Genomic DNA, 13,348 nt, shown 5'->3' with positions numbered 1-13,348 from the left:
ATTTTTTGTACTGCTCAGAAAGTAGAGATACAGTCAAAGGACGTTAATTCAGGTGCTTTTTCTCTACTAACCAAAGAAATACATGACGCACATCTGAAGATAGCCCAGGATACTGAAACGAGTTGCTTTGGAGTGAAGAGAGCTTGCCCTTTAACTGAACATCTTCAACATTTTCACGTCAGCACAGGCTACCCCCTAGATATAGTGCACGATTTGTTTGAGGGTATTGTCCCATTTGAACTAGCACTGTGTTTGAGCATTCTGATCTCCAAGAAGTATTTCAGTTTGGATTCTCTTAACACGCGTATACTGAAATTTCCTTACAAGTGGAGTGACAAAAAAAACCGACCTCACATCATACCACTGAGCTATTCCAGTAGGAAGACGGTAGGTGGCAACGCCCATGAGAATTGGTGCCTAATACGTTTCCTACCATTTCTCATAGGAGACCTTATACCAGAAGGTGAGCCTGCTTGGCAAGTGATACTAGACCTGAAGGAAATCGTAGAGTTGGTTGTGGCACCTGTTCACACCCACGAGACAATTGCTTATCTTGATGTCAAAGTGTCTGAGCACAGACACAGATTACTTGAGCTTATCCCAGGTCAGACGCTGAAACCTAAACACCACTATCTTGAGCACTACTCACACTTGATCAGGTGCATTGTCCCTCTTGTGGGTGTATGGACGATAAGATTTGAGGCAAAACTGTTTTTTTAAACAAGTAGCTCAAACAATTTCAGGAATATTGCACTCACTCTGGCAAACAACACCAGCATTTGATCAGTTATCACTTGCATTCATCCAGTCTCAGTGCATCAAATGTGGAAGTTAAGAATGTCTCCATAGTCCTTGTTGATGTTCTGAATGAGGAAGTTGTAATGGCTCTCAGAAAGAAGTATCCAGACATTAGTCAAGTACATCTCACAAAGAATGTCACCACTAGAGGGATCAACTACAGAAAAGGGATGATTTTGGCATGTGGTTCAACTGCTGGAATGCCTGAATTTGCAGAGATCCTACAAATATGTATAGTCAGAGATGAGTTGAGCTTCATAGTTCGTGTATATTTTGCTTGGTATCAGGACCATTTTAGGGCCTTTCAGTTGACGTTGTCACCAGGAAGAGAGGTTGCCCTTGTTCCGCTTGAGGAGCTGACAGATTGCTATCCAGTTGTGGCCTACACAGTCGGATCCAGACGTATGGTGACCCTGAAGAGACACATCGTCATCAGAGGTTTGATTTTTATAATTCACAGTGTGGTGTACAATTCTTCAGTAACAAATGTGGTTTTTGTCCACCACATAAACTTTGTGGATACCTCTGTACTCATGCCTGCTTTCTACTGACCTCTCATAGTCTCTGCTTTCTACTAAACTTCTCACTTCCCTAGTCTCCGCTCTCTACTAAACTCCTCACTACCCTAGTCTCCTCTAGCCTCTCTCTACAAACTTCCTCTGTTACCCTCCTTGCTCTCTGAGCCCTTGCTCTACTAACCTCTCTTACCCTCCTCTTTACTGTCCTAGCCTCATCAGATCTAGGCAATGACTGTGTCCTGACCATGTGATTATTGAATACCAAGACTAATACCTGTCTACTCTGTATTTGTGTCTCCACCTTAGATTAGCAAGGCAGGATGGCAGGACGAGTAACCTTCAGAGTCCTCTTTGGAGGTGAAGACGATGCAAGAAAACTCACCATTGAATCCGGAATACCAAGAACTGTAGAGGACTTGGCTCTTGAAATCCAGACTTTCTTTCAAGTGACTAAGCAGTTCAGACTTCAGTACAAAGACAAAGACATGGATGATCAGTTCATGAATCTCTTGTCAATATCAGAACTTGAAGATAAAGGGACTTCGAAAGTGGTGTACATAATTAATGAGACAACCAGGTCAGCACAACTAATGGAAGATGCCTTCTGCACAATCCCAGGTACTCCTTCCAATGCCAGCTCTTCATCACAAGAACCGAGTGATTCAGACTCCTTCTCCAGCCATGATACCATCATCTTGTCATCGCCCGAGACCCGGTCCTGCTCCTGGCCTAAACCATTTGTCGTGCCACGCTTCTCATTCTGGGCCGAGATTATGCTCCAGACAGGAAATGATGAGTTCAAGGCACACAGAACTTTCTTGTCTCCTACGCCAAAAGTACGCTCAGATATTCTTGAAGGCCCTGCTGAGGAAATAATAAAGTACACAGCTTACCCATGTGACCAGCAGTTAGAAGAAGTGGCAAAGGCTCTGACACAGTCACTTCCATGTTTACTGGAAAAAGCAACACGAACTGGATACTGTGGCTGGAAGCATTACCTGAAGATAAAAATGATGAACTTCCGCACCAAGCTGAGGTTTGTGTTTTATTTAATGGGTTCTTTTTTTGTTGCTGTGCTAAGGCTTATTCTTTAACATATATTTGTGCCGGTGCAAGGTGGTGCAAGATATTAAATGCCAGTTGAATTGAAGGTCTTGTACCACATTGCGCCAGCATAAATGTATTAAAGACATGGCGTTTAGGACAAAACCAAAATAGAGCCCATTGTGTTTAAATTGTGAAGCAATTTGTGATCCTGGTCAGTGAAAACTGCTAATAAAATATAATTATTCTCCTCAGCCGAGCTGGACACCCCGAGGTTACCACCAACTCTCTAAAAAACAAGCGAAGTGGCCAGCAGACTCCAGCGGCCAACATCAAGAAGCCCAGGAAGGGAGATGTCAATTTCTGTTCAAACATCCCTAGTGGTGAAACAAGAGACGGGTTGGAGGTGGAAAGGGTGGCTCTACTGACAGAGGTATAATGTGCAATACTTTGTATCTTACCTATCCATGATTTCACTCTGTTCACAGCATGGCCAGTATGTACATGATCACATGATGATCACAGCTTTGTACCCGTCATGTTTTTGGCACTATACTTCCTGTCCAGCTCAGCTCAAACAGCCCAACAGTTCAATTTGCACAGGACTGGACACCTCAGCTGTTTTCTGGTTACTTTGCACAACTGTTTGTATAATATTCTTACTCCCTAATCATATTGTCTAGCATCTAGCTTAGCGTTTCCCTTTGTATTATCTGTTTCTCAATTTATTGTGTACCCTTGAGGAGAGTTTCTAACCAAATCTCATTTTACAAGTATCTGTGCTGTATAATGACAATGAAGTTTCATTCCATTTCAGGTAAAAAAGAAGAAAAAGGACGAGGCCGTGATCAAGGAGAAGATGCAGCGTACCTTCTCGCTTAGGAGGCAGGAGATTCTCCAGGAGCCGAAGATTCCGGAGTTCCTGAACAAATGGCCAGCACTCTTTGACGTCAGTGAGGTAAGTGTGAATCTGAAGTAACTCACGTCAGAGCCGGGATTCAAAACCACGGACCTTCGGTGTATGAATGACCTCTCTACCAACTGAGCAACATTTGCCCCTGTTTAAGTGTGTATCCTGTCTGTGCTGTCTTTTACAGATCAACTTGGAGTTTATGCGGCTGACGACTATACCTCTGACCTCCAAATTCCTTGGAGAACTGGACCGCCTGACCGACGACCTGATCAGAGTTTTCCATACCAAAGGTGGAGCTGCAGGAAGAAAGATCAGAGCTGTGATGGCAAAAACGGATGATATAAGTATTTTTTGGTCTAACCTAATACACATATGGTTTGTTTGACTCAGCCATATGGGAAACTCCTTTGTTAACGGTTTGGAAAAGGATAGGCACTTTCAAAATTACTGTGTAGTGAGCGGGCTCAGACCTGTGTGAGTTCGACTGAGTGGGGTGAAATCAGGCGAGTTCAGGATGGTCAAGGTGGGAAATGTCAGTGGCTTGGCTGGCCTCAATATGCGTCTCGGACACATTTAACATTTGTTTCAGAGTGAAGACATCAACGTGAGGCGTGATTGTGTGCTGAGCTGTCTGAGCATCTATCTCAATGAAGACCTAGAGACACTGGTCAAAGAATATGTGGTAAGTATGTCATCCTTCTGTCCTTTGTGCCAGATGTAATTAATTTCCCTCCAGGTGTGCCTGATAACATGTGGCATTCATGACAATGGGATGGACATTAGGTCACATTGACCTTGACCACCAATAGTTTGTCATTGAGTCCAATGGGTTGTTTGTTTTGAGAAAGAAACTCCATCAAGGCAATGGTGGTACTGCTGTGACTTGTAGGAAGTAAATCCACATGGTCCGGAAGAGCTTGAGGTTAAGGGTCAGGTCCTGGCACCTAAGCGTCTCCAATATGCCAGTGACGATAATTCTGCCCCAAACAAGAAGGTAAGGACACATAAACTTGACAGTTCTGATAAAGTAGCAGTTATGTAATTGACACCTGTTTTGGAAATGTTATTTAGTAAGAAAGGCCTTTCAGATTATGTCAGGTTGATTTTGATTCTTGATTCTGAACAGCTTGATTCTTATGGGTGTGTGTGTGTCACTAGGATGCATGTTGTGGACTGTCTGCTTACGAACTCAAACGCCTTGAGAACATCAGAGAGAGGGAAGCTTTCTTGTCTTCCTTGAAGTTATTGCCAGTAAGTGGACATGTTGACTGGAACTCTAACCAGCACAAGACTGATCAACTGGTCTCTCTCTCTCTCTATCCTATCACACTTTGTCTCTCTCCCCCTACTCTCTCCTTTCTGTCTCTCTCCCTCCCTCTTTCTGTGATTGGCCCATAGTTTACAAAGATAATGCCATTCCTGTATTCCTCCTTTACCCTACCTTGTAGTGTATTTAGGGCTGATATCAATTAGGGCTGTCAAAATTGCTCAAAAATGACATTCGAATATTCCCTAAAAAAAAACACAGATATTCGAACTATGTGTTTGCGCATTATGTCAGTGGAGAGAAATAATGAGATAATTATTGTTTTTCTCTGTCAAAAGGCAGCTGAGGATCTGAGGCAGTCAGTAAAGCCAAAGCCGGATGTCAAGAGGTAAGTGTAGTAGTAAAGATACTCAGTAGGATAGGAGTGAGGGAGCGGGGGGTGGACAGAAGAGGTTTGCCTCTGTCCTACTGTCCTTTCTCCCCTACATTGTATCAAAGAACAGTTTCTTATTTGGCTCTTTCATATATTGGTTACTGATGAGAATGTTTTCAATTAGTTCACATATCTCTGAATAAAATGGGTTCCTGGTCCTGTATTTTTCCTTTTTTTACATTTTAAGTTGGGATGTTTTGTTGACTCAATTTTTATTGTGGCAGGTCAAAGGCTTCATCGGATAAAGTGCAGTCTCTTTTGTCTCCCCAGAAATCCTTACATCCTAAAGAAGCTCGGAAACTTACCCTCAGAGGAGGACTAACCTATGAACATGTAAGTTACTATCTTATGTTTCATTTGCACCATAAACAATTCACAAAATTAAAGGATTAAGAGTATTACTTTTATGCAATGTGACACGGCATGCTGTTCATTATGGCACAGACCCACAAACACGGTAAAAATGGTATTGAAATTCTTTAACGCGACCCTCATTGTGACCACTTTTTATCATATTTAAATAGTTGGTGATCATTGAATGTACAACTCCATTTATACGTAATGTAACTTTTGGACTTTTTGTTTTGTTTCAGGCTATTAGGGAGTCAAAGATCTTGAGGTCGTTGTGACCTTGAACTTGTGTCCATCTCATTCTCATGAATGCTATATCTACAGTGCCTTAAGGGAATTTCTTCAAATTAACACGCACTTGGCCTCAATAATAAGCTGCTTAGAATGTGGTGGTCAAACGTCAAGGTTAGGGTGACACAGCTCATTGTTCTCTGTTCCCTCCATCTTCCCGACCATGGCAATCTACACCGTTCAAGCTGAGAGTGATGATCCTGATGGTCCTGGTGGACGCTTTGCAGATGTCGGTTTGGTCCTGGAAGGGGTCGAAGTTCTCCACAACCTCCAGAGTATCAACCATGCATGCGTGATGCTTTATGGGTTGATCTACGCACTTAATTAAGCTATCCAAAAAGCTTGAAGAATACTTTTGAAGTTTACCAGAAGATCCTGATGGACCTGGAATCGTCCAAGCTTTCCCCCAAAGTACAAGCACTCAAACTCAAATTGCTTTTGTGATTCACACATAACGAACACACAGAAAGTTAGAAACGGCAGGTGCTCAGTTAACTATGTTCCTGTCAGGTGATGAGTTAAAACTTTGTTTAGCCTTCCTAACTTGCCTCTGTTCTATCAAAGTTGGAAAACATTTGACATGTTCCATCTGCAGCAGTAGTTGACTAAGTTGAAGAGCTACACTACCTGCAGAGTACTGTGTCTGTGCCATGTGTGAAAAGAAGAGGTGTGCTTTAATGTTAATAAATTTGTTGAATCAACAAGGTGCTCTGATTGTATGCATCATTGAGATATTGTTGAATGGAAAATAGAAAAATTAATTAGATATTAATCACAAAAATACATAAATCTAATGCATTGTAATTTAATTTAAGCTTAATTGTTATGCATTTCAAACAAACATTATTCATCTTGAATAAGTAACTTAATTACTATGTAATTCAAACAAATATACTTAATGCATTCTGAATACATAATCTGATGAATATGCATTTAAATTCAATAAATTATACTAATACTGAATACATAAACCTGGTGATTATGCATTTCAAATGAATAGGCTTTATTACACTGATGTATATGCATCATGTAAAGTTTATTAGGTAGGTTTATGGTCAAAAAATTAAATGGAACTTTGTCATGTAATTCAATTACATAAATCCTATAAATTAGGGTTAAATATTTCTGTGAGTGTAGGCTCAATCTAGATTGAGTGCTAGGCAGTAGTTATGTTAGACACAAAATAAACTGTTCCCTATAGGTTGGTTTCACGTGACGTCACACTGCTGCATCCCGAGAGCGCGAAATTCAGATGGAGGGCAGGAAATGAAGTAGCTTCTGAGGATCTGCCGTCCGAAAAAATGCTAATGTTTTGTGTAGTTTACGGCGGCTCCAATCGTTCTAACCGAGAAAAGGAAAAGGTGTTTTACAGAGTACCAAAGATTGTCGTTGCCAAAGGTGAGAAATGTAAAAAGCTCTCAGAACTACGCCGTAAAAAGTGGATTTTAAACCTACTTCTGCGATTGGGAGGAGCAGAGTCTGCTAATGCCGTGTCTGCAGCGACCACTTCGTCAGAGGTATGTTAGCTAGCTTACTTGGTTTTTGTGGCTGTGTTTATGTAGCATTTGGTTGTCGTCAAATGCTCTGTTACTTAGTAATGATTATTAAGTTGCCGGTAGTCTAATAGGGACTTCATTGGGACTTTTTAGGCTGCCCTAGCGCTTTGAGTGACGTTGAGTCGGTAGACTGGGCTACGATGGTCAAACTCGGTTACCAAAAAACTAAGTCCAAATCAGAGGCATCTCTTCAACGACAGCAGAGGATGAAGCTATAGGAACACCAACAGAGACAGTCAGAATGTGCTGAGGCTATGTTGGATCTCCAACAGACTGCTGAGAGCTCCGAACCGAAGCAGCCAGCTGACAACCCACAACCAGAGGGCATCAGTGGGAATGGGACATTAAATGATCAAGGTCAATTATTGTACTAAGATGTGTAACCAGCATTATTATTAATTATTACAAATGTGATCGTCTGAAAATCTATGCAAACCTCGAATTCGATTTTCAAGCACGTACGCGTACAATTGCAGTAGTACTGATGGATGAGAGAGAACGATCAAAGGCTTGTCTTACACAATGGATGTTTTCCTCAGATGTTCTTGGTTGTCCCCTCCTCCCTTCATCCAACACTGTCCCTGTCTCCATAAATATCCTGTTGCCACGCACGAACTGACAGACGTCATGGCGGATGTCTTCCAACAAACACTCACCCTGGCGAAGACAAAACGATAATCATCGTGGAGACGTTTGGTACCGAGGCTGTGGACCCAACCGCTGACAAAAAAGTGATATGCCTCCAGACTTTTATAGACTTTCATCTGCAGTTTGGTGTAGTAGGATGTCTGAAGGACCAGATACTTTGTGATATCAACAGCCTCGATTGTCGGCAAATCTTTAGGTTTCTGTCGAAAACTCACTCATCTTCATGAGATATGGGTCAGGTCCAACAGATTTGTTAATTAATTGCTTGTATCTTTGTCTTGAAACTGGATCTAAATCCGTACAATACGGACTCTCTGCAACGGTTTCCTCCATAGACGTATTCTCCATTTTTACTTCCTGCCCTCCATCTCAAATCGCGCCACCTTCGGGCGACATCATAATCACGTGACTGAAACCCAGCTATTGCGGACATGTGTCTCTAGAAGAGACAAACCATAATTAAGTTGAAGAGGCTAACTGTGGATGACTACAGGCTAAGCAAGTTAGCTATGCTAAGCTAGACGTTAAGCTAACAGCCACAACAAAGGCTACACATCTAATTCAAGCTAGACTAAGCACAGAAAAAATCTGAGAGTGAAAAAACACATCTACAATGAAGCAAGCAAAACAGACATACATTGTTTTACCCTATGATATATTGAAAATATGCTCAATGTTTCTTAGTAGCTGGCATCGTACATGCCTGGCAAACTTAGGTCATTTAACATACTGTCAGAAAACACTGGCGACTAGAGCTTCTAAAGCTGTAGGGATTTCAATAGATTGACCTTTTAACTAGATGGATGACTGCTTCAAGCTGTAAAGGATTTGGGAAACCAGTCTAAGCTTTGTAAAGGGGGATGCATTGGAGCAGCAGCAGTTGCGTGTGCCATGCATTCATATTCATACGACCCCTGGCAGACTGGATGTACAGATCCTTTTGGGGAAGTGTTTATTATGGTCGCAGCACATAGGCTGAGAGAAGAAAAGACCCTTGAAGAGCAGACTGCAAGGCAGCAGCAGGAGCAACAGCTTTGGGGTATTGTGGCAGGTCGACACTGCAAAGCTTTTCATGGACCTCAGCAGGTGGGATCAACCAGGCCCTCCACTCACACCCCACTCTGCCCTGCACACACACACACATGGGTATACTTAAACATTTACAGTATATTTGCCTGCATGCCAGAAAACAATCTAACATGCTTACACTACTGATTGGAACAGTAAAGTAAAGAAGTTCAAACAGTTAAGTCAATGCACAGCCAAAAGACACAATAGGAAGAATAAACTGAGGCACACAAAAACTCCATCTGCTATGATGAAAGAAGCGAGCGCTGACTTGACACATGACCTTAAGCTTTGACGGCTGCCACTATTTCAGCCCTTCAAAACCGTAACCTCCACTGCTCCTCCTCTCTTCCCTAAGTGACTACAGAGTCCAATGATTGCCACAGCTAAAACCCCCATAAATCCACCAACCGTCTCCTCCTCCACCTCCGCCTTTCTGCCTAGTGATCCGGGGCCCCTCAGCTCAGCACAAAGACACGGCTGCTCGTCTGTCAACCAGAAGCACAGGACAGAGCGGGGCCCCTACTGACTTCTATTCAGCTCCAGTGAATGACATTATTGAAATCCCAATCCCGGCTGTGTGCATATGTGCAGGCAATAGGCTCACACCTGTCCTCTTAGCATGCCTGTCCGAGAAGACAAGATAGGGGGGGGGGTCAGTGGAATGTGTGGATGCACTACCAAACCAGCTGTTTTCCCTGAGCAGTTTCAAAATTACGTCTTATGCTTCTGTGCCAAGTGCGGATCTTCTGCTTCCATTGCAATGATGTTTTTAATATTCGGATTATGAAACTCACAGATAAATATATGTAGTTCTACAATAGTTGCAGTAAAATCGAATGTTACCCCACATTTAGTCCATAAGCAGCCTACATCTCATTTAAATATTCTTGCTCTTAACATCAAAGGCTTGGGCAGACTTAAACAAAATTGTGGCAACCTACGAAAAACTAGCTTGAAACCTGAAACAACATCATGCAATTGAATTAAAAGGGGCCAATAAAGCTATATTAACTATATAGGCCAGACCAGGAAATTGGCAATATAAAAGCTATGTTTTTATACTACCTTTCAGTTTGAGGGGCAGAGATCGGTCAATGTTTTAACTGCTAGACGGCTAAAAAACCCCCTGTTCCTTGGCTGGAATGCTGTGTTTAAATAGAGGAAGAATTTGACAATCGTATCGTCCTATTGGTCAACTTAAAGCATGTGTGTGTGATATGAAAATATCTGTATTTCTATGAAAGCACATGTGAAAAGAACTTGAGTAATTTGGTAAATACTTTATTGTTGTCGGTGCAGACTGAAGCAGTGTTTGCTGTGTGCGTTTGCATGTGTGTGTCTACGATGTATCAATTGTCACTTTCATCTGTGCCTGTAAAGAGAAGTCTGTAGTTTCCCATCTGTTACTCTGCACTTCCAGGCCCAGAGATTTATGTGTGATTATTGTCTCTCTAAGGTCTGTGCTTATGTGAATCCCCGTCCCACCTACCAGACTTAAAAGAGTATGTTTGCTCAACACTGGATAAGAAACCACCTGTTTAAATAAAAAAGCATCCCGAAGGGAAACTTTTTTTCTGTTGTTTTCAATATCAACAGATTCTTCAAAGGGCCTACTAATCATGATACACATCCCATTCATCTCTGTGTGCTCCAACGTTGGTACACATGGAGACTGATATTGATTTCCAGGTTGGGACAAGCCTTAAGGGGTTCACACAGGATCAAGGCCAATCGATACGTAGTGCTTGTCTGATAGACATCGGTAAAACACATCTAACAAAGGATTGACAAAAACAAGTCGGCTTCCCACACTCACGTGAGGTGAAAGTGACAAGTTATCTTCACAAAGTAAACATCACTGGATGTATATCTCTACTAAGGGAGCTGCAGAGGTTGTTTTGTTGTCATCATACAATTCATAGACCTGAATTGTAACTGACAACCAAGTTGAAATAGCCTACCTCACAGTTTATCCTCAAAGTCAGATTTTTCACTGCTTCTCAAAATGATTAGTTGTGTTATTTTAATTACCTTTAAAAGTTTTCAGTGTTTATTGCTTCAGTGCAGTTAACTTTTTGCATGCAGGGTTTTTGCTGCACTTGAAGGGTTGTGGGGGTTATGGTTGTCATTAGAATACATGAGAAGACTCTTAAACTGAGCTGAATTGGAACAACATAAAAGAGAAGATTAGATTGGGCTTATTATAGTCAGTTAGTGAGATCAGATAGGGACACACACTAGTGTGTCATCTGTCAGTAAAGGGTGTAAACAAATATCTAAATTGTGTGTTCTATGTAACTGATACTTTTAATTGTTTTGAAGTTGTTACTTTTAACCTCAAAGTTTATGTGAAGTTATGTGTGGACGCTGGAGCTTAAAATGTTGGTGATGTAGTTATCGTCTCCCTTCTTATCTCAGAGGTTTTATCAGTAACTCCTTTGTCAGTGTTCCAGTATCAACCTTGTGTTGAGAGAATTTCACCTTGAAACTAGTTTGAACTTCTTGGTTGGGTCTGTCTCTGGCATTGTTTTAATATTATGTAAACACACTGTTCTATGATTTCCCCTTAACTAGAAATCCAGTTCTGTGGGTAAATAGACACACCTACAGAGCACACATTCACACACCTTTACACCACATGATCACACTTAACAGAAACATGCATACTCTAAGTCCTAAACTACTTTATTATGAGACACTACTGAAACCACCTGGGGAGATATTCTTATGCGAAACTCGTGTTAATATTGTTAATCTGATGCAAAGTGTGTCTATGACTTTGTGTTCTTACTTAACTCACCCAGACTTATTTTTGCTTAAGGTCTTATGGCTAGTGCAAAATGTTATATTGCTTACACACACAACACATAGATTTGTTAATCTTCCTAATGACAAACTAATTGAACCTGAAATCTGTGCTACATGTACAATTGGCAAATGCAGTTTATTGGCAGATAATGGTGCCTTGCATTGCAACAATGGTTGGGCAAGGTTCACTTTTCTTACTTGGCAAATGTACATTTTCCTGGTTGTCAGCAATATTATCATATCGCACATCCAATGCTATTGGCAATTCCAAGGTTAATCAATATCCACGACAAGTCTCTGCCTAACAAGCTTTTTATTTTTTAAAGGAAACACGTTTATATGCAGAATAAAATATAATTCTGCTGGTTGATTCATGGGAACTTTGTTTGTGTAAAAAACAATGATTAATGGAGGTTTATACTAAACAAGTCATTGCGCATGTTTATGAGCTTTTTTTCCTGTTGGAAAAAAACCTTGCTGATGTAACCATGTGAGACGGAAAGTTCAACATTAAAACACTTTGTGGTTTGGTGTATCCAAACAGAACAGAAATAGAAAAGAGCTGTGGCCTGAGCTGTATTTAGAACCGTAAATAAACAGGGCACAGAATAAAAAAATAAAATATATACAGTATATACATGTTTATTTAAGTGTGTTTTTGTGTTATTCCTGAGTCTTTAAAAAACACTTCATATTGAGCATGTGGGTCTCCCGAAGCACCGCTTCCTGCTGTCCAGCACATTTTATCTGTGTGGGTTTCCATTAACTAGTGGCAGCTCCACAAATAAATTCAAAAAAATAACTTCAAAACGTCTACAGAAATTTCTTAAAGGTCCCCTATTATGCAAAATGCACTTGTTGCTGTCTTTTAAACATAACTATGTGTCCCCGGTGTAACGACACTCCTAAAGTGTCAGAAAATACAACCCTCTCTCTTCTCCTCCTTACCCACATCTCTAAAAACGGGGGTACAAACGAGCTGATCCAGATTTGCTGCCGATATGACTTCATATTGGAAATGTGGGCTGGCTTTACATTGAACTACGGGCAACGTCCCGCTCACGTGACACGTCCCAACCTATCGTCCGCAATATACAGTCGCGAGATAAATCCCCTCTGCAGCAGCTCTGTGTCTCTGTGCAGGATGTCTGCAGGAGGGACTTATATATAATACATATAATGTCACTGTTCTAGTGTTAAACACTGAGAAGTCTTTCAGAAATAATGCTTGATGTGGTTCGGAACATAATATGGTGTTAAATCACGGCAGCGTTTAGCTGAGTTTCTCCGTTAGAAACTTCTCTCTTCAGACAGAGAGCTGCAAGTGCTCCAAAGGGGCGTGGTCAGCTTCAGCTCATTTGCATGAAAGGGAAAGTCACAGAATCAGCACTTTAGAAAACCGGGCTGAAACAGAGGGATAGCGGTACATGCTAAAATGCATGATCTGTTTGGTATTTTGAGCAAAACACGTCAGAGACATGTTTTTTTAATATATATTTGAGACCTATAATATATGCTATAAAAGAGCATAATAGGATACCTTTAAATCAAGGATGTTTGGAGAGGGTGTACAAAGATTAAGTTTAGATATATTCATGTTCAATAAATAATGAAGTGCTTTTTTTATACATTCAATTTAAGTTAATTTTT

General features: G+C 41.1%; 1 protein-coding gene across 3 annotated transcripts; it reads left to right on the top strand.

Annotated features, from left to right (window-relative positions):
- The first annotated feature begins 1,173 nt into the window (after positions 1-1,173).
- Positions 1,174-6,312, top strand: LOC134866404 (uncharacterized). Of its 3 annotated transcripts, none has more exons than XM_063886557.1 (10): positions 1,174-1,236; positions 1,623-2,352; positions 2,616-2,793; positions 3,178-3,318; positions 3,458-3,955; positions 4,163-4,267; positions 4,432-4,524; positions 4,879-4,928; positions 5,244-5,306; positions 5,567-6,312. In XM_063886557.1, the coding sequence occupies exons 2-5, from the start codon at positions 1,637-1,639 to the stop codon at positions 3,656-3,658; spliced, it is 1,236 nt and encodes a 411-aa protein (XP_063742627.1). In that variant the 5' UTR covers positions 1,174-1,236; positions 1,623-1,636; the 3' UTR covers positions 3,659-3,955; positions 4,163-4,267; positions 4,432-4,524; positions 4,879-4,928; positions 5,244-5,306; positions 5,567-6,312. The 3 variants fall into 3 exon arrangements, with proteins under 3 accessions (XP_063742627.1, XP_063742625.1, XP_063742626.1); XM_063886555.1 differs by having other exon boundaries at positions 5,198-5,306; XM_063886556.1 differs by lacking the exons at positions 4,163-4,267; positions 5,567-6,312 and having other exon boundaries at positions 5,198-5,539.
- The last annotated feature ends 7,036 nt before the right edge of the window (positions 6,313-13,348 follow it).

The sequence above is a fragment of the Eleginops maclovinus genome, chromosome 6, assembly GCF_036324505.1.
Source record: "Eleginops maclovinus isolate JMC-PN-2008 ecotype Puerto Natales chromosome 6, JC_Emac_rtc_rv5, whole genome shotgun sequence".
In the NCBI taxonomy this organism is placed as follows: Eukaryota; Metazoa; Chordata; class Actinopteri; order Perciformes; family Eleginopidae; genus Eleginops; species Eleginops maclovinus.
Note: the sequence above shows the minus strand (reverse complement) of the source record. Positions and strands in the feature narration are given on the sequence as shown.